The 24,396-nt window shown below is 45.4% G+C and overlaps 2 protein-coding genes and 1 long non-coding RNA gene across 7 annotated transcripts in view; 1 reads left to right on the top strand and 2 right to left on the bottom strand.

Annotated features, from left to right (window-relative positions):
* Nucleotides 1-899: 899 nt before the first annotated feature.
* Nucleotides 900-13,508, bottom strand: LOC108241214 (6-phosphofructo-2-kinase/fructose-2,6-bisphosphatase 4-like). 4 transcript variants are annotated; one of them, XM_025007835.2, is made up of 14 exons: nucleotides 13,308-13,508; nucleotides 7,253-7,369; nucleotides 7,082-7,178; nucleotides 6,926-6,992; nucleotides 6,746-6,820; nucleotides 6,613-6,669; nucleotides 6,407-6,528; nucleotides 5,666-5,873; nucleotides 5,432-5,578; nucleotides 5,235-5,339; nucleotides 4,091-4,220; nucleotides 3,643-3,705; nucleotides 3,470-3,534; nucleotides 900-1,844 (listed from the first exon to the last, which is right to left on the bottom strand). In XM_025007835.2, exons 1-14 carry the CDS (start codon nucleotides 13,357-13,359, stop codon nucleotides 1,785-1,787), a joined length of 1,365 nt encoding a protein of 454 aa, XP_024863603.1. In that variant the 5' UTR covers nucleotides 13,360-13,508; the 3' UTR covers nucleotides 900-1,784. The 4 variants fall into 4 exon arrangements, with proteins under 4 accessions (XP_024863603.1, XP_017280714.1, XP_017280715.1 ...); XM_017425225.3 differs by lacking the exon at nucleotides 13,308-13,508 and adding an exon at nucleotides 8,167-8,422; XM_017425226.3 differs by lacking the exon at nucleotides 900-1,844 and adding an exon at nucleotides 2,239-2,972.
* On the top strand, nucleotides 13,489-18,801 carry LOC119616972. Its single transcript, XR_005233086.1, has 2 exons — nucleotides 13,489-13,612; nucleotides 16,678-18,801. It is a non-coding gene; the product is annotated as an uncharacterized LOC119616972 (long non-coding RNA).
* Nucleotides 18,645-24,396, bottom strand: part of mapkapk3 (MAPK activated protein kinase 3) — a 23,965-nt gene continuing 18,213 nt past the window's right edge. The window contains exons 8-10 of one of the 2 annotated variants that reach the window (XM_017425219.3): nucleotides 21,908-21,993; nucleotides 21,705-21,782; nucleotides 18,645-19,246 (exon numbers count right to left, since the gene is read on the bottom strand). In XM_017425219.3, the coding sequence (XP_017280708.1) occupies nucleotides 19,091-19,246; nucleotides 21,705-21,782; nucleotides 21,908-21,993 (320 nt within the window). In that variant the 3' untranslated portion in view covers nucleotides 18,645-19,090. Of the gene's footprint in view, nucleotides 19,247-21,704; nucleotides 21,786-21,907; nucleotides 21,994-24,396 lie in introns of both variants that reach the window. The other variant, XM_017425218.3, reaches the window with a different exon arrangement.

Raw genomic sequence — 24,396 nt, 5'->3', positions numbered from 1 at the left:
TTTATTTTTGTTCTTAGACAAATTATGCATCAGATCGTAGAACCTTTTGTCCTCTTTCACCGAGTGTCTCTTTCTGTGCCATGGAACGGACGTGTTGCTCTTAAATCCCTCCCCAAAATGCAGAAAGTGCCTCCACGGACCAAAATACTCTATAAAACCTGAAGGGAGGGCTGTTTTTAACTTGTCACATCTACAGAAAACACTTGTAGAAACATTAAAAGTTATCATCTGTGACCATCAGAGTTTCCTTCTGCTCACGGGTCAACATTTGTCTTAAAGATCTGACTCCTAGTTTCCACGCAGCGTCCATTTGTTCGAGGCTTCTGCACTTCTGTCGCCTCGGTAACTTGGGAGTGACAGACTCAGGTGTGTGGTTACCATGGTGACTAACGAGCCACTGGCAGCAGCTGTGGTTCTTTTTACTTGTCTTATACAGGTCACGCCTCAGAATGTAGGCATTTTTTTTTAAATCTTATAACAAAGTTATGTTGACATTTTAGGTAGTAGCTGCTTTGGCAGCCTTCAACAATTTTTTAGATAAACTTTTTTAAAAAGGCTTAAAACCTGTGATTGTCCTTCATCGATTTTTAAGCCACAAGAGCTCAAAATCTTCTACACGTTCATGGAAATTAAAAACAAACGCTTGATTTTTTTCCCCCAGAAAATACCCACAGACTTTCTAAATATGACTTTCTGAATTGTAAACCTTTAGTAAAATGTTCTTATTGAACACCTGGTTTAAAAAAACAAAATTAAAACAAGGCTTAGTGATGCTTTTGGAAACTGATGCCCTCTTATGGTCACGAGCTATCAAATACTGAGGGTATCAATCATTTCCGAACACTTACCTTGACATCTATGGAAACAATTCACTAAAAAAAATTAATAGGTATTCCTGGTTGGTTTAGAAAAATAACATCTTTATTACAGCGGAGCTGATATGTACATTTTCAAGTCGGGATAAACACAACCAACTTCTGGGTAACATTTTTTTCCTTTTTTTTTTCTAATTTCAAACGCTCAGATGTTCTGCTCCACAAAACGTTTCTCAAAAGTGGTTTTTGTTTGGATTTGTAACAGATGAAACACAACAACGTGTGTGTATATACACACACTATCCACTACAGACAGTAGCTAAAGCTAATATCACCCAGCTGTATGTTTATATTAGCAACTGCTTACAAGAGAAATGTTAACATTCCTGGTAAAATCCCTTCAACCATTCATTCAATCGGCACAGTCACAATAAAGAGCTTTTGTGTTCGGAGTGGGTTCGAAACCCATAAATTGCACATCATCGCTGAAGACGACTTCACATGAAATAATGATTGCACACGTAACGCTATCATGTCACACAAGCAGCAGGAAAAGTCACAAATACTGGATTTAAAGTTGAAAACCTAACAGCCTTTGGTGGTCATCCACTGCGGCACATCGTGGAAACTGAAACCACAGTGAGGACAACATCGACTGGACCAACCCCACCAGCCCACACCACTCCCACCCCACCTCCGTGCAGAACAAAAGTTTGGATCAAGAATACAGTGGCCCAGCTGTGCTGCAGTCTTCAGATACGGACGTTTTAATTGAACGCCCTAAAACTCCTTCCATGTGGGACACAGCAGGGGCGTACTGTACACGTGGCAGTGTGTGTGTGTGTGTGAGAGAGATGGGAGAGGTGGGGTGGGGGGGGCAGGTCCATCACCCACACAGGTGTACTCTGCAGGAGTCCGCAGGGGAGAGGTCCAACTCCGGCGCCACTGGGTTCCAGCGCAGCGCAGGCGTCAGAGGTGGGCCGGGACGGTCTGCAGGGCATCCTCAGCTGTGCGGTGGACGTCCACGTTCTGGAGGGAGGGAGGGAGGGAACGTAGCTGGGTCAGAGCGTTCTACTCCAATATATCGTTCAACGAGAGTTTATGACACACATTCTGTTGCGCTGTATCCAACTAATCTGAAATGTGTGCAAGTGCTGAACAGTTATCTTATTTTCACTTTAAAACCACACCGATCAGTTTGACTCTGAGGAGGGCACATTTTTTAAGCCCCCCCTCCCCGAGCCCTGAGAAATGTCTGCGTACGAGTGAACGGGGGGAAAGCCGAGTCTCCGGCCTCGAATGGCAGAACAAACTGGAAAATGGACGAGTCTTTTCTGATCTCCGACCAGCTTTCTTCACGTGTCGGGAGCGAGCAGCGAAGCTTTCGGAAGTGAGAACACAAAAAGAGCGCGGACCACGTTGGTGAATTGGTTGAGTGGAGTTTATTTGAAAGCAGCAGACAGAAACGTGTTGCTCTTATCACCTGATCATTAATAGGAATTTTAAAATCAAAGAGCAGCTGATTGTCGTTTGATAGCGTTACACACCCAAAGAAACAAAATAGTTGATTTTTTTTTTTTTTTAAAAAAAGGACAATTTTGCTGTGCTATTTTGCTTTGAAACTAAGATTAATAACATTTAAAACTGACACTGGTAAAATGGTAAACTCGTTAAATAATCAGCTCTACAGACAAGATCAGAGAAAATAAAATTAAATAAACTACGTGCAATTTATCTTTCCACAGAAAAGATGCTGGTTCTTCACTGCGTCACAGCTGGAGTGCAGCGTCGCTTCGAGAAAAAAAACAAAAAAAACCCTAATTTTTTTCCCATTTGCTCTCCACATACCGAAGATTGTGCAGGACGAGATCCGTGGCAGGATTTTACAAAATCGAGAGAAATCAGAAACTGGATTCCAGTGAATTAATAACATCTTTACATATGAATGGAAGACGAACAGAAGAGAAGTGGAGACAGGTTTGGTCAAAGAATTAAAAACAACAAAAAAAAAAAGGTACATTGTGCGTAATGGAGGCTAAAAGGTGGAGGGGGTGGAGGGGTGTGGGCGGTGAGGGTGTTGGGGGACGGCTAACTGCCTCACTGGTGAGCTGGCACAGTAATCAAAGCCTCCTCTGACATCCGAGACACTTCTACGTTCTGTTCGGCGAAAAACAGACAAAGAGTCGAAACGTAAGGGGAAACAGGACAGCCACTGCAGTCTGAAAGCGTTCACGTTCAAAGTTTGTGTTTCCACATGATGGAGGGGTTTTTATCTGAGACGTTGCCTTTACCAGAGCAAGACCCGTGCGTGACGTTAGCCGTCAAACTAAAGTAACATTCTTAAAGAGGCTTTATTGGTAAAGAGAAAATAAAACAAGTAAATATGACATTCTAAGACATACAGTCAGTTCAGCTGCAACATAATCCAGACAGAGGGTGTGTGTACCCGAAGAAAGTGTTAATAAAGTTTAAAGCACTAAATGTAAAAATAGATGTTTCTGTTAACCTATGATCCAGTCAGAAAAAAGGAAACACCTTTAAAACCGTTCAGGATGACCTGCAGCATGTTTCAAAGCTGCAGAGAAAAACAAACACTACCTATACTTACACCTGAAACAACGCAGACCAAGTGTGTGTGTGTGTGTGAGCCCCACCTCTGGTTTCTCTCTGTGTGTGTTCACAGCCTCCACATTTAAGCTGATGGACTCCACTTTACATCCTGCAAAAGAAAGAAAACGCCGGGCTCATTCTCTCAGGCGGCACAGAGTTTTCAGCTGACGCTTGAATTTGTTTTGCACGTTAAACGCGAACACGGCGGCGCTCCTACCGTAGGCCACGGGCGTCAGCTTGAGCACGGTGTGCAGCGGGCACTTCAGGTAGGGCAGCTCCTCTGTGAACACGAACAAACCAGACGCGTGAAACCGGCGGAACGTGGAGGAAATGAGTGAAACCTGAGCTGCACCCGGACTACTGCTCTGGTTTCAGAAGTGAAAAAGACTGTTTTTCATGTTATTTCAGTAAACATGCACCCTAATCAAACCGAGGCATGAATACTTTATGAGTGTAACATGACACAGCAGAGCTCGCCCACAAAACCAACCAAGCAGCTACACAAACACTCTCCCCCGACTTTATTCATCGTCGACTTGGTGGCCTGACTTTTAGCTGTTATTACAAACTTAATCATTTTAGTGTTTTCGCTACACATTTCAAATAAATGTTTCCCAATTTTTTTTGTGTGGGTGTGTGTCCCGAGTTTGGCTTCGAGCACCGACCTGCCGTCTTGTCCAAGAAGTAGGCCAGCAGGCAGCGCATGACCGCCTGGTGACAGACGACCAGCACGTTCTCCTGCCGCTCCAGCTCCATGATGACCGGCTCCAACCGCTGCACCAGGTCCTCGTAGGACTGAGCGGGAAGACGGAAAATTAATTAGATGAGCGGCGGAGAAGGCGATAACAGGGAAATCGTTTTTCCACACAGGTAAATAAACGGTGGAAACGAAGCCAGAGGCAATCTTCTTATATGAGCTTAATGAGGAGGGAACGGGACGAACAAAAAGGTGAGAGCTGACCGGAGGGCGTGTGGGCGCACCGCAAACAAACCAACCCCCTGTATTTGGCACACACACACTCATGAGCACAAAACTGATGTGAAGGCTTTGTTTACCGTGACCCAGCGTTCAGCTAAACCCGATTGTCTGAGTGGATTTTCATTAGCAGGGTGGAAGTGGCCGGCAGCCATCTTGATCTGATTTGACGGTGTGCATTTTATTATAGCCGCGCAGGAGAATCGACTTGACATTTCCAGGCTCGCATGCAGTCCACGAGGACACTTTAAACTCCGATGTGCTGCAGCTGCGCGCCGAAAAGCTGCAAACGCCTCATCCTAGACGGGACTTTGTGCCACGTTATCTCAGACTGGGATAACGTGGCACAAAGACGGGACATCCCATCCCATCCCATCCCTTTCGCGATAAGCAGAAGACGATTGTGGATCCAAGTCAGCAGAAGGGGCAGACTGGCGTCCCGCGAGTCCAAAGGCTGCGTCACTGCAGCGACCCGCTTTGTGTCAAAGAGCGGCGTTTAGGTCTTGCGTCATCGGATTTGAGCTTTTGCAATTATTCATAAAATATGAGAGTTTGTTGTCAAGAACAGTTCTGGGATTTATTATTCGACGAGTTCACTGACAGAACTGACGTGATCCCAGCTGTCAGTGTGAGGGGACGCCGTACCAGACTGAGCTGCTGTGGCTCCTTTTTTTTTATGCTTTTAGTGGCCGTAACGTGGCAGGCTGTAAAGTAATATTGCGAGCGTCCACGCCGACGCCGTCCAATGAGTTGACCTGCGGCTGAGTTGCGGATTCAGTAATATCTGTAAGAACGAAACCAGTCTTCGAGCGAGATAAAAATGCGCCTCTGACCTCTCCTTTCGGGTAGCGGTAGCGGTATTTGTCCTGGTCCCGCAGGGCGAACTCCAGAGGATAGCGCTCCTGGATCTCCTCGTACATCATCTCCTCGCAGTCGCCCTAAAACAGCCACGACAGACGTCAGTTAAACCTCGCGCACACCGATCGCAGACAGAGTCAGTGACCAACAGAGCCCCGCCCCCCCTGCTTACAGCGTCGATCTCGTTGAGGACCTTCCACTGCTCGTAGGGAACGCAGAGAGCCTCCGCCGTCTGGATGGTCCTCTTCATCTGGCTGGTCCAGACCTTCAGGTCCTGAATGTTCTGCGTCTGGATGAACTGGTTCAGCTTCTTGGCGAACTGCACGGAGAGGAGAGAAGTCAGTTTCGTTCTGAAAGAAAGGGTCTCACGCGCTCCACTTTATATTAATATTTCATTTTAAAGTACCTGTTTGCCATTCGGCGTAAGACCAGAGTCTCCTCCAATCCGACCTCTGACGTTAAGGTCGCTCTCTCCGTGGCGGCACAGGTAGATCGAGCGCGGCGTGATGTGGATGTTCATGAGGTAGTAGACGATCCGGCTTTGGATGTGGTCCAACACTCTGTTGACCATAAACCGCTGTCCAACGTCCATGATTTTGATGTAGGAAAGATCCCTGAGAGACGATAAATACATTAAATTTTTGTATGACGAAGCAAACATTTACAGCTGTGACCTGATCTGCTTAACTCTGGACGTGTCTGTCCAACTAATGCTGCGTTCACGCCTGACAGTCCGGTAGACTTGGTTCCATTGGGGACCAAAATGTCAACATTTGTTCCATTTTCAGCTGCTGCGGTTCACAGTCTCACTGCACCGAGTCAAACCCTTAAAGTGACCCAGAAGGCCCTGTTCTGCAGTCCGCATCCCGCTTTAGGAGCGGTCTCTGATCTGCTTGCGTTCACATATGCATTCGAACCGCGCCAGAGTTCACTTCAACTGAACAGAGACCGAGGTTTTCAGGCAGACCAGAGTTCACTTTTTTGATTCGCACCAGAGTTGGATTGCGCGTTCACACCTCCCCAAACGAACCGGACTTTCTAGGCAATCGAAGTAGAGTTTGATTAAAGCGGCTGGTTGTGAACGCGCCCCGAGACTTGTTATATTTCTGAACAGCGGCGGCGTGCCTCCCTCTGGTTTCCTCCTCACCTGTCTAAAACTTCATCCAGCGTCTCGTAAGAGTTTTCATAGCACTTGATCCTCTTCATGAAGTCCTCCACGGCTTCTTCCGTGTTGCAGTTCGTGTAATCGGGACTACCCAGCTTCACTTGCTGCACAGAGCGACACAATTAGAGCGAGTGAAACACGGACGAAATGAATAAAAAGGCTAAAGAAGCACACAGGCGGACACTCACCACTATGTTTTCCTGTATGACTTCGGGGTCTTCGCACACGGACTCGACAAAGAACACCTGAGGGGGGGAGAGGGGGGACCGGCTCAGACCCAGTACGGGTGCCACGATAAACCTGAGCTGCAACACAAGTTACCTTGAAGCCGTTCTGCTCTGCGAACTGGATGATGAGGCCTCTTCTCTCCCTGGTGGTGTTTGTCGCGTCAAACACCTACAAGCAGAAGCACGAAGCGACAGACGCCACGAGACGGTTTTTTTTAAAAGCACCACACGCCACGGTTTAACAACACATTTACCAAAGCAACAATGAACCTACTGCGACTTGACCGCCTTCCTCCGTGAGATACAGCTGCACGTCGTTCAGCGCCGCCGAGGCACACTGCCTGCAAAAAAAAGACAACCAAATAAGACGGCTGTAAGTGACAGCTGCCATTTTAAACGAGCCAACGCGGCACGAGAAAGCTGCCCACACCTCCTGATCTTTAACCCTTCCTCGTTGTCCGGACGGAAGAACTCAAAGGACTTGTAGATCTTTAAGAAGTCTCGCCGGTACTGGCCCACGTTGAACTCTGCGGGGGAAGAAAGCGCACCGGGGTCAGCTCCTGAACGCTTCGCCGTTCGGCGGAGTGCCGAGAAGCCGTACCTCTGGTGGGCACCCCGATCCAGTTCAGGTAGCGGGTCAGCTTCTTGGAGATGTACGTCTTTCCTCTGGCAGGAAGGCCCACGGTCACGATCAGGGTGGGACAGTTGGTCATACATACTGGTGATAAAACAAACACACAAGAAGCCCGAGTTACAATCAGGTCGTACGTGACATGCAGGAAAACTGAGAGACCTTTTAGAAACAAATGAATAAATAAATCAGGTTATTCAGGAGTTCTGTGAAATGTCTCGCCGCTTTTGCACAATAAAAGGTTTATTGTTGACACCAGATGAGATTGTCCTTATCAGGGCAGAGGGCAGGCAGATTTCATACAGGTTACACAATGTTACACTTTTACTGCTCAAGACAGACCAGGAGGGGGAGGAAAGAAAGAGTCCAGTTTGTGCATGTGTTTTTAGACGTGAACACACACTGGTTTCCTAAGATCTGAACCTTTGCTTTGCATTTCCTTGGAAGCCCACCCAGCTTTTGTGCAGCATTTGTTGCAAAATTAGAAAGAGAAGCAGCTGAGGTGCATTGTTTTTTGCTCTGGAGTCAGTAGAGCAGAGAGTTGATTAAAACCCTCAGCAGTGAGGAGGGAATGAGACCCACAGATGCCCGGATTAGACGCCTTTCCCTCCTCTCCCCTCCAGATTACGTGACTCCTTACATAACCGTGTGAACCGGAGCGGCTGCTGCGGCTGAAACCCGGCTGAACTCGGCGGCTCGTCCCTGGGCACCGCCGCCAGGACAAAACAAAACAAAAACCAACCAAAACACAAACGGGACATCACGGCCATTAAGCGCTCACGTCGCGCCGTTCGTCCTCGAATTAAAAGCCGCGTCGTGCCGTCGCGTCCTCCGACGGACGAATTCAAAAACGGCGAGCGAAGCGGCGCCACGTAGCTACGCACCCTTTCGATGAGAAATGTGTTTCTCCGGAAGGCCATTTCTGTTCGGCATCCATATCTTCTTCAGCGGGTTCTGGGTGAGCTCCCGCGGGCTCGACGGGGACTTGTCCTCCATCGTGGAGGCGCCAACACGGGGGAGCTTCCCGTGACGCTGCTCCGCCGGAGGTGAGCGGTGTCTCATGCGCGCGGCGGAGGCTCGCTTCAGGTGGCAGATGGCAGATGAGCGCGCGATGCCTCGCGCTCGCTCCGTACAGTCTGTCCCGTCGTCACGTGCTCCGCGAACCTGGCTTTTGTGACCAACGGCCGCAGTAACGGCGCAGCACGATTTCCGCACTACCGTAAGCCATGTGCACCGCGCGCGCGCATAAATATACGCTTACAACTAATGATTAATTACGCTACAAACCAGGCGGGGGTTTATTTACGGATTCAAACAGTTTCAAAAGGACTTATAAACATAAATACAAATCAAATAATGTGTGGTTTAAACTAAATATCATTTATAATCATCATGAAATGTGCACATATTGTTCTTAGATAAAGGTTTCTGGATCGTTTTGCCTTCCATCTGTGTAATAAGTTCACTGACTAAAATAAAACTTGGTCTCTGCAGCAATAATCGGAGGTGAATGTAAAATCCCACTCAGAACAGCTGTCCTTGAACGTCACATCTAGCAGTTCCTGGTCTAAAACGGTGCTCAACTAAATTTGTTGAAATTTTTAGGATAGTATTTATTATATTGTGTCAAATGTTCCTGTTTTTCTTTTAGTTAAGGTCATGTAATGTAATTTATTGCTTGATATTTAAGGTGTTGTGCATGCAGGTAAGTTTAGTTTACGTGGCAGACTCACATGGTGCTTCACATCAAAATAACAGAAATATAAAACATATCAAGCTAAGGCAAAACAGGTTTTGATGAAGCAAGTGAAAATAGAAATGTAGCAGTCAACGTGGAACTACGTCTTCACACTGGATTTTATAGTGGTTAGTTTATATTTGTTTCTTAACTTAATAAAACAAAAAAACGAACAACACTTTTGACATGTGGGTCAAATGACAGATCGAATGAAAGGTCATCCTAAAAGCAAACCAAAATTTCAAACAATCTGAGGGATCAAGATATTCAGAACCTGTTTTCTCCTAGTTCACATAAAGAAACACAAGTGGTTGTTTAGTTGTTTTTTTTATTTTAACACCATAGACCCGTCAGAGACTGCAGTTAAATCTAGCATGTGGTTAATCTGACTCATTTGCATGATGAGTTCAAGCACTCACATTCATCAATGCGCTCTGTCTCTTCTGATCGAATAAGATAAGCACAAGTACAGAGAGTTCAGGCTGCACGAATGAAACGTTTTTTTTTTTTTTTTTATTGAATGAGTCAAAGCGTCTTCTTCGTGATGTTACTAAATGTTGCAAAGGGGAAACACAAACACCTACAACACATCAACATATCCAAACTAATTTAGGATGTTGAAGCTGTTATTTAGGATGCAGAAACCTACAGAGGGAATTGATATTTCCTAAGGTTTGCCATTCTAAGCAGCATGGTCATTTCATTCTTGTTGGATATGAAAATATTGATTAGTAAAGAAAAATAAGTTTAAGGTTGTACTTTGGCACATTCAAAGACTACTGATTGCACATATAACACATACAATAAAAGGCAGATTATAACCACCTAAACTGTATATTTAAACCAGATTATGTTAATAATTCAGTCTAATAATTAAAGGTCAGTCATGCTTGTTAAAGAGGCGACTTCTTCTCTGAAATGTCCTAACACAGTGAGACAGAAGTGGAACCAGCTCCAGATGTGCTGCAAGGCCTTGCATGCAACCAAACAAACCGAAGTTCCTCTAAGAACCGAGGGGCTGTCGACATTTTAAAGGTGGAAGTAACGCTATCTTGACTCCTTTTTATGGTTCTCTAAACCTGGCAGCAGTGTTTGGTATATATAAAACTGTGTGTGTGTGTGTGTGTGTGCAGGGCCTTTAAGAATCCAGGCTTTCTGTATTGCTGAAACCCTGCATTATGTTTGAGATTATATTATCTCAGCACAGTGGGGTTTTTTTTTCTTTTTTGTTATTATTGCACCAGGCTTGACGCCAGACAGAGTTTGCCTGCTTCACTGAAATGTTCTTGCAAAACAAAACAATATCTCTGAAAGGCTGAAACCTCATGGTTTCGAGAGCCAAACGAGAATAACTACAGCGAGAATAACTCCACAACAACTCCTACGAGCGTGGTACTGGTCACAAAGTTAATATATGTGTGGATAGAACAACAAATCCTTCTTAGCTGGTTTAGTTTTAATGATTTGTTTCTAATTATCTATGTTGTTTCACCGCCACTTTAAAGTATTGACAAACTTGAAGTACGTCATATTTAGTGTTACCAGTAACTTCCCTGTTTCAGCCCTAATGTCAGTCTTTAAGTTAAAAATATTCATTGATCTATTAAATATTTCCAGATGATATCAGCCAGCAGTCTGTATGACAGTTTTTTTTTTTTTAATGGGGTTTTGTTTCACTTCACTTACTGACAGAAGCCACGAGGTGGGGCCATCGCATTGTCTCTCCTGCTTCATGTCAGCTGGCCCCGGCTTACAGCGCAGCCCTACGCTAAACACTGCCATCCCAGCCTTGCAGCTACAACACACGATACGCCGGCTCACTTCTCCTCTTTACAAGATGTCAGACAGTCTGTCCTGAAAGAAGCGTCCTTGACACGTGTCAGTGTGACGTGGTCAGGCGCAGCGACGGGGCGTCGCCGCGCTGGCACTGTCAGGAGAAACGGACGATGACTTTTCCAAAAGTCATCCTCCATCCTGCCGTGTATCGGGAAAACTGAAAAGTCACACACATATTGAGGTTAGTAGGCCTGTCTGTTTTTGTGACGGACTAATTATACTGAGCTCAGAGTGAGCCTTGGCGATGGAGCAGCAGGGCCCGTGACCTGAATGTGGCGAAGATGGAGGTTTTCTAATTAAATATGGCTCCTAGATTCAAACCCCCACTCTGTCGGTAGATTCAGATACTGAGTATATATATATATATATATATATATATATATATATATATATATAAGAGCATCAGTTCACAGCCTTCAGGTCTTCATCGCCCGATCTCAAAAGCATTTGCACTGCTGTAAGTTTTGAACTACAGGGCAGCCGGCTGCAGCTCTCCCAGTGCAGGTTTGGGTCGCTTCAGGCAGAACTTTCATGATGTTTCTGCCCGAACAATCACCTGGCATGAAACAGACGGGACTATAAAGGTGTGTGGGTCGCGTTTGCGTGAACTGCTGTGAAGTTTTGAAGGTTGGCGTCGCTCCGAGGGGACAGAACCTGCTCCGGAGGTGAGTCTGCCGGTCGAGACGGTCTGAGCAGGAGCCTCGTCCAGACGGGATCGTACCGTCTCAAAACAGCTTCGGGATTTCACAGCGCTTCGTGCAAACACAATTTATAACCCCAGTACTGGAAGTGGTGCTTCCGGTCTGCAGCAGAAGTGCTACAGCTAGCTGCTGCTGTTGCCATCTGCGCTTGCAAGTAACCACAGAATGCCATGTGAATTACCCCGTCCGTAATGCTAAATATGCGGCTTCAAAGCGGTTCGTGAAACAGTGTTCACGTGAACTGTTCTGAGAATTTGGAGGCTGACGTCGTTTCTAAGGCAGCTGCATTTCACTTTGGTCCTGACCAGATTAGGACCAGCCGTTAGCTCCTCAGCATTTCACACAAAGGCTATTTAAACCTTTACACTGCTTTTTCACATTGTTATTCCAGCATAAGTATTTTATGCAACTGGCAATAGGAATGTACATCACCTGTCCCCTTCTACGCCAAAGTTTGAGTCAAAGATCTTGCTGTGGAAGACTCTCGGCTCCTAACACATCAAGTTTTACCGCAATATCTGTAAACTAGCTGAGTTATGGCAAATGTTTTTAGTTTTCTATGGTCTGTTTTCTGTGGCAGCCATCCTTAATTGGGCTGAGTCCAAAAGTTACTCAGTTGTAGACGTACCATCCGATGATTATTTCCAATAAAACTGGTGATTCGTGAGATATTTTGCTAACTGCACAGACAAACAAACGCACACACAGACACGAGCAAAAACATTACTGCTCCGCCTTCGCCTGCCTTCACCCGTGGGCGACAACAACATCGACAGAGTCCCAAAAGTATCTTCACCTCATGACCCCTCACCCTCCAAAACCCTGCCCCGTTCAGACTAGCCGTTAGCTCATCAGCTGCTCGTCCAGACAGCTATCTACAACAGGTAGGTTATTAGCTGTTAATAGCCACTCCACAGGATCACACTTCAAGAATGACCAAACCAGCCGTAACCTGAATACAGGCTGTAAAAGCCTATGTGGGAAGAGTTTGGGACAGTGTTTGTGTCGTGTGTGACATGAGTCAGATCTTTCAGTGGGGTGTAAAACATACCTCACACCAGAACATGAACAGGAAACAGAGCTGAGCTCCTCCTCCTCCTCCTCCTCCTCCTCCTCCTCACAGACACACAGAGCAGCTGCCAGGCTCTGATTGCAGCTAGCTTGCCTTTAGCCTGAACAAGTCACTTCCCAGTATAGAAATCTGTGATAACTTTGCACTTGTGGGTCCATGAGCATTCGCGGAGAGGCCGCCTCAGCCCCCCAAAGCCTGCAGGATCGGCTCTCTCTGTGAGACATGCAATCATGTGTTGCACTGCAGCAGCCCATGGGGAGCTGTACAGTCACAACAAACATCATGTCCTCATGATCAGTGCAAAATAAGACACATACACACACACAGTAATCAACCTGATCACACACACCTCAAATGTTCTCTGTTATTAATATGAGGATCAAGCTACTCCAGCAGCCTCTTCATCCCGATGCAGCTCGGTGTGTTGAGTTAGAAACGAGTCTGCTGACTGTAAACAGCAAAGATTATTGTCTGATGCTCGAATGTGGGGGAAAGGTGAACCCAGCGCGCTGCGCTCGTGTTTACGTCGTCTCGGGCTCGACGTGCGCCTCGATCGCTTCCTCATGTCGCCCGAGCACATTATCCCGTTCACAGAAAAGGAAAGGACAGCAACAAAAGAAGAAAGAAGAAGAAGAAGAAGAGAGTGTTGAACGTAGCGGCGGCGGAGACGCCTCTTACCCGCCCTGCCCTGGCTGTGCGCGGTCTTGGAGCGGCTGGAGCAGCCTCTCATGGTGCCTGATGGAGCGGCGTGTGGACGTGCAGCCCGCCGACTACTACAGTGATGCTGACTGTACACACACACACTCACACACACACACAGCCTGGAAGTGTGTGTGTGAGTGTCAGATCCGGAGGGAAGGCTTCTTATGAGAGTGGATGTGATGAAGGAGTCTACCTGTCTCCTACACCCCACCCACTATCTGACAGCTGGGGGGTGGTGTCCCCACCAGGACTGACGGGGTTGGACTTCTTTCAGACATGAAGTGAGGTTTAAGAGGACACACACACACACACACACACACTACATCACTACACAACAGTGTGCCACAACATGTTCTTGCACTGGTCCAGGACAAACATGTCAGACAGAAACTATATCAACTTGTAGGGGTGCAAAAGTATGAACCCCCCCTTTGGCTCTCTTTTGGTTCTGTGGCCTTAAATCTGACATTTAAAGATTTTTAATCTGATTAGGAGTCATTTAAATAATAATAGAGTTTAATTCATTTCTCAAATAAAATGTATAAACTAAGATGGGAGACGCAGGCGCTGGATGGATGAATGAATCTGCTGAAGAAGCTGAATCTGAGAACACAGCACCGGCTAAAAGCCGAAAGGAGCAAAATACTAGCTAAACGAAGTATCATGCTAGTTGAAAGTAGCAAACGATTAACTAAAAGCCCACTTTCAAAAGGCTAGCAAAAAAGCTAAAAAGTAGCAAAATGGTAGCTAGAGGCTAAAAGCAGCAAATGGTTAGCTAAAAGTAGTGGAAGGCTAGCTAAAGCTAAAAGTAGCAAAAAACGTCCAAGAGCCAAAAGTAACCAAAGGCTGGCTAAAATTAAAAGTAGCAAAAAGCCTCGCTAAAAGCTAAAAATAGCTAAATGCTGGCTAAATGCAGCACAATGTTTGCTAAAAGAGAAATAGGTAAAAGGGTAACTAAAGCTAAAAGTAGCAAAAGGTCGGCTAAAAGCTAAAAGTAGCAAAAGGTCGGCTAAAAGCTAACGGTAGCAAAAAACGTCTAAGAGCTAAAAGTGACCTGCTGTATAATGTGGGTCGACTTAATGCTAACTCAGGGGGTGGGGATTGAATTCATGCACCATAAAACAATCCACCCCCACCTTTTTAGCTTCATCCTACGCTGTCATACTGGAGTATTTTGTAAATATTTTACTTATATAATCCAATTAAATATCAGTTCAAATTCCCGGTTGTTAGGCAACAAAATGGAAGGAATACCAACTCATTACAGGCATTTAGACATAATTAGCTGATCTGTGTCAGGTAGCTCAAACCTTAGATGAACAACAAACACAACAGTGTTTATCTAACAATAACTAAGCTCAAAGTTTTGAGCTACATTCAGCAGGAACGAGCTGAAGTACGTCTCTGAAGTATCGTCCGTTATGAACTTATCAGTTCCTCACATCGATGAGGAGGAAATCTCACCTGCTTATCTACAGAACGCTGCTGTGTTGTTTTCACGTTTGCAGGCATTTGTTTATATTCACGGCACATTCCTGAAACAAGCGGAGATCTTTATTTTGGCCGAGCCGTTTGGAACACCTCAGTTGTCGTTCTGCTGACCGGGCTTGGATTTACTGACGTAACACCTGTCCCAGTTTCAGCCGAGAGGGTCTGAGGGTCTGAGGCCACTGATGGCCTCACGGACTCTGAGATTCGTTTTATTTTATTTTTTGTTGTTGTTGTTGGTACACGGTTCACGATCAATGACTCAATGACTGCGAGGTATCCTTGGCTGTGGAACGAGCCCAAACCATCAGCCCTCCACCTCCGTGCCAGAGGGTTGGAAGAAGATGTTCTCATAGGATGTGTTCTCCTGCTGCTGTGCTCTGCATTACTTGTTCAGAAGCAGCTTTGTGAACCCAAATCATGCCTTTTAAAGAGGCTTTTTTCCCCCTGGCCACCCTTTCTGAAGAAGCCCCACTCTCTCAGTCTGATACCGTCTTTTTTGACGTTTTCTCTGGCTTGTCAGTCCATGAGTTAACGCACCTCTGAATGCTTCAGATTAACACGTAACGCACTGGATGAGCCGCACCTGACAGTAGTTTTTTTCACTACTTCTGCATTTATGTTCTAGACATAATGAGGTAGTACACATTGTACACAGTTGTTTTTTTCACTGTGTACCATATTTACAGTTCTGATGTTGCAACATGAAGCTTGGCTCCAGACGAGACTGCAACTGGAAAGGCTCCAAATCTTCCAGGAAGAGATCGACTCGAAAAACCGGTTCTTTCGATGTTCTTTTAAGGATCACCAAGAAATAATTCCTTTAATAGTTCACACCAACAAGCAGAACAGAAACTAAATCATGTTGAACTGCAAACTGATGCGAATTAGCTTTTGCTGTAATCAAATGGTGACATTTATGTTTGAGTTGGACATTGTCCCCTTTTAAATAAAGTTCATTATTATTATTATGAAACTATCCAATACAGAAAATTAAATGCACAAGTGTGCCCGTTAGCTGATGTGTTTTTTTTAATAATGTGAAGTAAATCTGCTCACCCAGGAGAGGCAGACATGCAGCTTTATGGCCTGAAGATAGCATCATGTGACCCTATCTGTTCGGACTTGAAGCTATTTTAGTGGCAGTGATATTACCATTTCCAGCAGCCCACCATAATGATGGCTCTGTCAAGCAAGATGTGTGGCAGCACATCTGTCAGACATAAAAAGGAGCAACCATTTTGTCCTCAGAAGAGTTCAAAGGCGCTTACATAGAAATGCCTTGAGGGAGGTCGGACAGCACGCGCTTTTGCATGACAGTGAGGACAGCGAGAGTCGGAGCTCTCCATTGACCCCTCAACACATTCCTCCCAAAAGGCCAAGCTGATCAGTGTCTCCTCTCTGCCCGTGCGACACTCCCCGCATACCTCACACCACACAGCGTGTAACCTACTACCAGTCGGACGGGTCTCATTGTTTTCCTGCGGGATGAACATGGAGATCAAACTGAGCCGCAGCACTCACCAGATTGTTTCGGAGACAAAAAGATGTCACAGGAACCGAGGGGCAAAAAAACATTTTGTCGGGGGAACACTGTTTGACAACAAAACCTCATATAAGATTCAGTCTAAAAAATAATCAAATGTACAGAAGTTATGTCTTTTCCAAGTCTGGATAAGTATGGTAGGTAGGTAGATAATCTTAATTTCTCAAAAAAAAAAAAAAAAACCTCCAGGAAATTATTATTTCTCACATTTAAAAGATGGATATTTTTGCACATTGTGAACTTAGCTAAGTTTCAAATTGTGCTATGTTAATGCAAATCATTTACTGTATGTCATATATATGGGACTTTCAGATCTAGACTGACGAACAGATGATGGCGAACCAGCCGGACACTGTGGTGATAGATAAGATACAGAAGAAAGCAGTGGTGATAGATGTAGCAATCCAAAGTGACTGTAACATCAGGAAGAAGGAGAACGAGAAGCTAGAGAAACACCAGGGGCCAAAAGAGGAAACAGAGAAGCTGTGGAAAGTCAAGTCCTCAGTGGTGCCAGTGGTCATTGGAGAATTTGGTGCTGTGACCCCTAAAACTGGAAGAGTGGCTCCAACAGATCCCAGGAACAACCTCAGAGATCTCTGTGCAGAAGAGCTCAGTCCGAAGAGAGAACCCTCAAGCTCCCAGGCCTCTGGTAGAGGACCCGAGCTTTAACCGCCGACTTTTTAATATAAATGGTGTACAGCAGTGAGTCACGACAGAGCCCAGCACTAAAGCTTGTGCAGCTTTTTCTGTTTTACCCTGACATGAAACATAGTTTGTAAAAAATTAACCTCATGCTGCTTTAAAAGGGACTTCAAAATGCAGGCGTGCTTTCTTTGCCACATCTACGCATGTTAGTACAATGATCCCCAAAGTTGGGGTCGGGACCCTAATGTGGGTCACCCAAGACCAAGTAGGGGTCCTTAGATAATCTCCAAATATCCAGTTACAATTAAAAACCCAGTTTTTATGATATATTTACACCATAATTGTTACAGAGAATTGAAATACAAGTCATTTAAGGATTTAAAAAAATAGCTAAATGGATGCTAAGACTGTTTGTGTTGTCATTATGGCCTTATCTAATAGGATCATCAGCACTTTGGGATATTTAAACAGCCAACAGATGGGGTCACACACCTTTGTCACTGCTATTTTATGGGTCGGAAGCTGAAAGGTTTGGGAACCACTGTGTTAGTACACCACTGCTGGGATGGAGAGGCGCGTGGAACACAACTAGGAAAAGTCCAAAACATTCCTCCAAAGTTAACTATGTGAGCGTGAGTCATGACACAATCATCATGACTAAGCTTTTCTCGACAAACCGACAAAACAAGGAAAATTCCCTATTGTCTCTTCATGATGAAACAAACCCTGTATGATTGTAAACTAGTATTCAAAGACCACTCACTAGTATCTCTCTTACCTAAGAGCTTTTCTTTTTTTCCATTTAAGCAGAGCTCTTAAAAAGAGCATCAGAAAGGTCAGCATGTAATCGTGGTTGTTATCCCTTTTTTTCCAGCAGGGAAGCCAAGAAGGATTTTTAGGATGTATAATTTACACCCTAAATACTGCAGAGGCACATGCTCAAAGTGGGGGAAAGGTCCTTTTCATCTAAACATAACAATGTTGCCCTTTCAGAGTCAGGTGGCAAATCAGACGGCTGCGTCCCAAAAAAGAAAAAAGGACCTCGCTGCTGCTATTTATATCAGCCTAACATAACAAAGCACGAAAGATCCGGTTACAAAGGGTCCAGAGAAAAGTGTTTTAAAAGTTTAGCTTGACACCATCAAGCTCTGCGTGGAGCTTACGAATAAAAGGTCCTGCAGTTACCGACTGGCTCCGTTTTTGCTTTGCCGTGGAAGTAGCTGCAGCCACCGTTCGACTCGCCCGCCACAAACACACACACAGTACATTTCTCAATGACATGTCCCAACTCCGTGACACAACCGTCAACCCACTTGGTCTTGCGTGAAGCTTTCTGGGCCCGCCTCGTGTCGCTCCGTTTATGGAAAACAGCGGAGTTCTGCAGAAGTAACACAAGAAAAAGAAAAGAAAAAAAAAAAAAAACCTCACTCGACATGAATGTGACGTCTTATTATTATTATTTTTTTTATTGTTGCTTCAGTGAAAATCGCTTCCTCTTTGGGTCAGTGTGGAGGCTACATTTAACGACGGGACAGTCGGCGGGAGACTGCGATTGAGCCCTGAAAGGAAAGCAGCTGAAAAGGCAACTTTAAGACAACAAAAGCAATAAGGAGAGTTTCACAGTCAGTCCAGAGTTGGGCTCTTTCTGTCTTAATACGTGTGTGGTTTGCACACTAACTGCAAGGGAGGGTTTTTTTTTTTCTTTTTGTAGGAAATCCAGCATTCAGATCCACAAAACAATACTTCACGTCTGCACACAGATATTCTTCGAAACAGGCTAGCTCTAAAAAACAAACAAAAAGAAATTCCACGGATAAAAGTACTTAAAACATGTAAAGCTCACAGTGAACAGAGCTGTTGATTTCTACGACTGACTGCTAAGGAGTAGAGCTTAACGTCCAGGTTTGCTCCTGGCGTTCCTCTTAATGTGCAGTCTCCCAGAAGTTTCAGAGCAGCCCTCTAAGTAATTTCATCCTACGATACAGAAACGTTCCCTTCTTAGCCAGAGAGGCTCATCTTCATCACCGGCGAAGTTTGGCCTTGGATTTTTTTCCCCACGGAACGTCTTCCTCCCTCCGTCTCACTGGCTTTGGCAGACAGTGGACCCGCTCTTGGCCCCCGCAGCAGCCTTCTTGCGCCTCTTGTTGAGGAGCGGGTTGCTGGATGTGTCCAGGTCCTTGATCTTCACCTGGTCGTAGTCCACGCGCATGGTCGCTAAAGCGCTGGTCATCTCCTCCTGCGAGAGACAACACATGGGAGAGGGGGGGAGGTGTTATACTTAGTGGCAAAGAAGAAGTTAAGCACCAGAGGAAGAGGTAAAAATGACACAAAGGTGGTGGGACTGCATTGCAATGATTCCGACGTCAGATCAAACTGAGAATGGATTTCGCAGAACGGGCACGCTGCTGCTTCCAGGTCAGTCGGGTGTGGCACTCACTTTGGCATGTGTGGACTTGTTGGAACACTGAACCAGGGCGCTGTCTCAGGAGGGGTAAGACATGGGGCCGTGCTGCCAGGGGACCCCTGAATCACTACTAGAGGTGACCTGAATCAGACCCTATGGCTCCCCACGCCACCGGGGGGGTCGTACCATTGCTGTGGAAGGAACCCCCTCACTGTGGTGTAGGGAGGGAGCCTTAGGTTCATGCAATAGTGATCTTCGGCAATAGAGAACCGAGATTCGTGGCTGAACGTGACCCAGTGCCAGTCGTCATCAGTCCACCCCTCCCAGTAACGACACATCTCCAAATCAGCAGCTTCTGCTCTAATGTTAATGGCAGCCCACTCTTGGGGCAGTGAACTTCTAGTACAGCTGATGTCAGTCGTTCAGACACAGCTCAGAACGACACAGTGTTGTTGAATAGAGTCCCCTACCTGTGCCCGGATGGCAGGCACAAACTTAATAGGGTTCTGTAATGCTTGGTTCACTCCCTCAGTGCGGTGTGTATTTGGTGACTGGAACCATCACACTGTGTGTGTGGGTGCCCTGCTGTACCTGTTGGTACCAATATTAGACCACTGTGACACCCCAACTGCACGATACAACAACTTTGGCTCATTCAAGCCCATATCAAGCTCCATCCAGTGCTGGGAATCCTATCTAATGCATCTATGAGGCACCTTCACTCACTTCTCTGGCTGTTTGACACTCCAGCAACTGCGTGATAACAATACTGCTTCACTTGTGACGCCACCACTTATCGCATGCCCTCTGGTGCCGTTTTTAGACCTGCCAACCCTAACAGTGGGCTGCATGTGGACCAAATTACACCCAAATCAAACCATTCCTTCTGGATGCTTAACTTGTGTTTATTTTTATCAGTAACCACATTTTTTAAAAACCCAACAATGAAGCAGCAAAATATATTTTAACTTTTTTTATTCACAGTTGTAAATGATCTAAAGCACTCATGAACATTTTTATAATTTAACAACAAGATAAAAAGGTGGTAACATATAAACTAGCCATTTTGGGCGAAGTCAGTCAAACTTCTTTAGGACTTTAAGCTGATATAATTGCTGTTTTTTAAATATTTTTAGACTTTAAACTGTTGGAACGAAAACTAAAAAAACGTTATCCAGCGTAACAAACTATTCCTTTAAGAGCTGCAGCTTTTGCGCAGTTATTCACTAAATAACCTGTACAGCGAAAACTAAGCGAAGGAGGACAGCAGCAGGACGAATTATTCTGAGACCGTTTTTGCGCGCTGGGTGAAAGGTCACGCCTCTCCGAGCTGAAGTCAGGAGAAACTGGAGCCAGAGCACACGTCAGACACATTTCTCGTTTGGCATTCGGGGATCTGAACAGCCGAAAATATAAACACCGCACTCTCTAATTGCCCCCTTTTTTTTTTTTTTTTTTTTGTGTGTGCAATCAGAAAAAGAAAATGACACAACACTTTGTTGTTACAAAACAGCTGGCAGCACACTGTGTGCGTATCATTTTAAAGAATGGCCTTTTCATAGCTTATCACCGCAGGCATGCGTCTTTGGTCGTTGTGAAGGAATGTGCAGTTCTAATCATCAAGTACAGCCACTCCAAAAATATATCATTACACAACGGAGGCGTGTAGTTCAGTATATGTGGCGTTAACCTCACAGTGACTTGTTGAAAGCAAACAGGGTCTTGTTTGTTCGTACAGATCAGAGAAAAGGAGCTGGTGGGAGCGGCACAGGGCGGCTGAGCTCCTTTGTGTTTAAGTGTAAGTGTTAAATGTTTAAAAGGCTCATATTACAGATGGTAACTACTTCTTCCACCTAGTGGCATGTGAGCAACCCTCAAGACAGTGACCTAAATCTCAACCTGAATTGGGTTTGTTCGTTCAGTGATAGCAGTCTAAATCAGTATTAAAAGGACACATCTGTGTACAGTGTGCTTTAAGTTATTTTATAAACCCTCTTTGGACTAAATGAGACCTTTTTGAATTTATCAATCCGAGATCCCAAATTGTAAAAAGAAAAGATTTCCAACTCTGAGGATAAAGAGGTAAATTCTGCCATTCTGTAATATATTAATCCAAGATTTTTTCTCTTTTTTTAAAGATTTGTTCATACTGGATTAAAACCAAGCCTCTGCACCACTGAGTGTGTTCTCTTTAACACAGGGGACAAGTCCAAGGTCACAGAAGCGGGACAGTAACAGGTTGTAATGACAGCGCGTGACCAGAGGGGGTCAGTGTTGTGCCTCCTCTAACCTTCACGTCCTCCCACAGCTCCCTCTCTTCATTCAGGACCCGGGTGGTGTGGAGCGGAGTGGAGGGAACCACCATAGACTGCTGTGGAGCAGAAACACACACACACACACACACACACACACACACACACACACACATCCAAATGAAGCCGATGATAAACAGAGAGGAACGGGGCAAGGGAATCTAAAAACACAGATGCTCACAGTGATCCAGGGGTGGTTCATGAACTGAGTGATGGTCATTCTCTCATTAGGGTCTGTTTTCAGCAGCTGTTGGATCAAGTCTCTAGCTGGGAGAGAACACATCACAAAAGGTAATAACATTAGTGGTGGCATAAAAGTGACATATTGTCTCACCTGAAGGGTTTTATCTGGTCTGGGACAGTCTAGACTCTAGCCTACTTAGACAGCAGCTAAAACCACCTCAGCCATGCACCTGAACACAGCATCCCACCATCTTCAGAGCACACAGAAAGCCCCTCTGCCTCTCCTTTCAGGCCTATCTGTCCTCCCCGGTCGGGTGAGACACTGAACCAGAACCAGGATGACAGTCCAGGAGCTTTACCGTGAGTTAGGAGAAGGTTCAAGTCGCTACAAAGCCCAGAAATCTCCTCCATCCGTCTTCAACAACTATAGATACGCTCTTTTAACATTCTAACACACCCAGAGGTTATCTTCAGTAAACCCAGTCCCATCTGATCAAAGCAGGCAGCCCAGTGAAGACAGTGTTTCTTTTTTTTATTTATTTTTTTATTTCTCTTGTTCCTTTTACTCACTTCTATTCCGGAGAAGCTCCAGAAAATACAAGCGAATGATTTCACAACCATTTGAACTATCGGTGACATAACAGACCCTGAAGGTGTGTGTGAGAGCAGCAGAAAGGGCACAGAAGGAGACTGAAGCACGACAGCTCAGCTTCACCCTGTAGGCCTCAGATTTGCAACTCATGGTCGTGTCATCTGCAGGAAAAACCCGGAATGATTCTGTAGAAGTGAGGTGTCGAGACACAGGTGATCAGCTGCTCACTTATAAAGACACTGAAACCATTATATCATTCCATGAGAGGAAGCGGCAACAAATATGACTTAAGGAGAAGGAGATGGTGAAGATAAGGAACGTGAGTTATGTGTTAGGGTTTTGAACTCTAGAAAGGAAGAAGCAGAAGTTTTTCAACATGTTGGCCAACGCTGCACACAGAAGCATCTGGTGTAAAAGCTGAGCTTTAGTCTCGGCTATAACGAGGGGCCGTGCAGGCCCACATAATGAGACTTCAGAAGTGCTATTTGTTGTTTCTCGCTGAAGTTTCACAAGCCGCGGACTCACAGACGACAGATCGCAGCGCTCCTCCGCTCCCCGCCGAAACGACCTCACACGTACAGAGGAAAGCCGAGCTCAGACACGCAAACTATTTCGAGAGGACTCGATGCGTAATCGCGTTTGACCAAAAAACCTCGCTGAGGTTTTTCTTTTCTTCTTCTTCTTCTTTTTTTTTTTAATGCCTGACAACTTGTCAATTTTACTAGGTCACCAAGCAAACCTGCAGAGTCATTCGGAGCAGACAGTTGGCTTCCTGTTCTCGGCGCTGCGCTTTCGCGAGAAAACGGCGTCCACGCTGGTGCGGCGGCGTTTGACAACACAGCTGATATGTGGGACACGGCTCGTTCACACAAGGGATTCGTGATGATTTCAGAAAAGTCTACATGTAAAGTTACTTATTTTAGAAATGCGTAGCTAAAGACATAGGGTGTACCTTTTTAAATCTCTCACCATGAAACACTGAAATGACGCCTGTGTGAAAGATGTTTCGCCACACCTCGAACACTAAGCAGCTACTGTACTTTCAGTGACAGTTACTGTACACTAGGCTCATTAATTATGACACATAAACTGTGTCGTCAAGCGGCTCACAAGCCTCAGTGTTTAAGCTGGACCCATTGTCGACACTGTTCGGTGTGCGGCACAGAGAGGTGGACTTGTCCAGCCGTGAATTAACAGGAGTAGTTCATGAAACAAAATTAACCGTATTTTCCTAACAGAGCCCTTCGCCCTCAGACTGCAGGTTTACTTGTGGTTCGTAGAGTTTCTAAAAGCAGAACAGGAGGCAGAGCTTTCAGTTCTCAGGCTCCTCTGTTGTTGAACCGACTTCTAGTTTCTGACCCTGTCTGCTCCAAGGACTAAGCTAAAGACTGGCAAAATAAGAAAAAAAACCTAGCCTACTTTTACACGCGAGTGCTGCGCTCTGCTTCTAAATCAAGGTCACTCGCGCTTTCTATTTCCCAGCACCGAAGTGACAACAAGCGGGGCTTTGTCTCCGCGCCCTGTGACAACACCTTGGGCTCGGTTGGAGCGAGTCACACCGGCGTCCTGCCGTTCGTCTGCGATATTTTCACATTACCAAGCAGGCAACGCCACGCTTCCGTTGGAGCAGTCTGCCACTGGAAGTTAGTTTTTCAGCTATTTCTCAGTTTTCTACGAGTCCCCTCAACAGGTTGTCAGGTCTCTCCTTGCTCAGCCTGAAATAGACGTGGAGGATATGGTGCGCCGTTTGTAAACGAGCTTGTGCTCAAAATTCATGCCTAAATTTTGTCACATTTAGCTTCAAACACTGTTTAAAAATGTAGTGTGGATTTTCTGATGTCACTTTTTACAACATTTAGCTAGTTAAATGTAATTGTTACAGCTACATGCTAAAT

This window comes from Kryptolebias marmoratus, linkage group LG4, assembly GCF_001649575.2.
Source record: "Kryptolebias marmoratus isolate JLee-2015 linkage group LG4, ASM164957v2, whole genome shotgun sequence".
Classification (NCBI taxonomy): Eukaryota; Metazoa; Chordata; class Actinopteri; order Cyprinodontiformes; family Rivulidae; genus Kryptolebias; species Kryptolebias marmoratus.
This window is presented reverse-complemented; position numbering and strand designations above follow the sequence as displayed.

Excerpts from the sequence above, each read along its gene's own strand:
- LOC108241214 (XM_017425224.3), bottom strand. The coding sequence starts at position 8,344 with ATGAGACACCGCTCACCTCCGGCGGAGCAGCGTCACGGGAAGCTCCCC. Across the intron at positions 5,874-6,406 it reads CTGGATGAAGTTTTAGACAG|GGATCTTTCCTACATCAAAA; the intron begins GTGAGGAGGAAA and ends ATCGTCTCTCAG. Across the intron at positions 5,579-5,665 it reads TTACGCCGAATGGCAAACAG|TTCGCCAAGAAGCTGAACCA; the intron begins GTACTTTAAAAT and ends CTCTCCGTGCAG.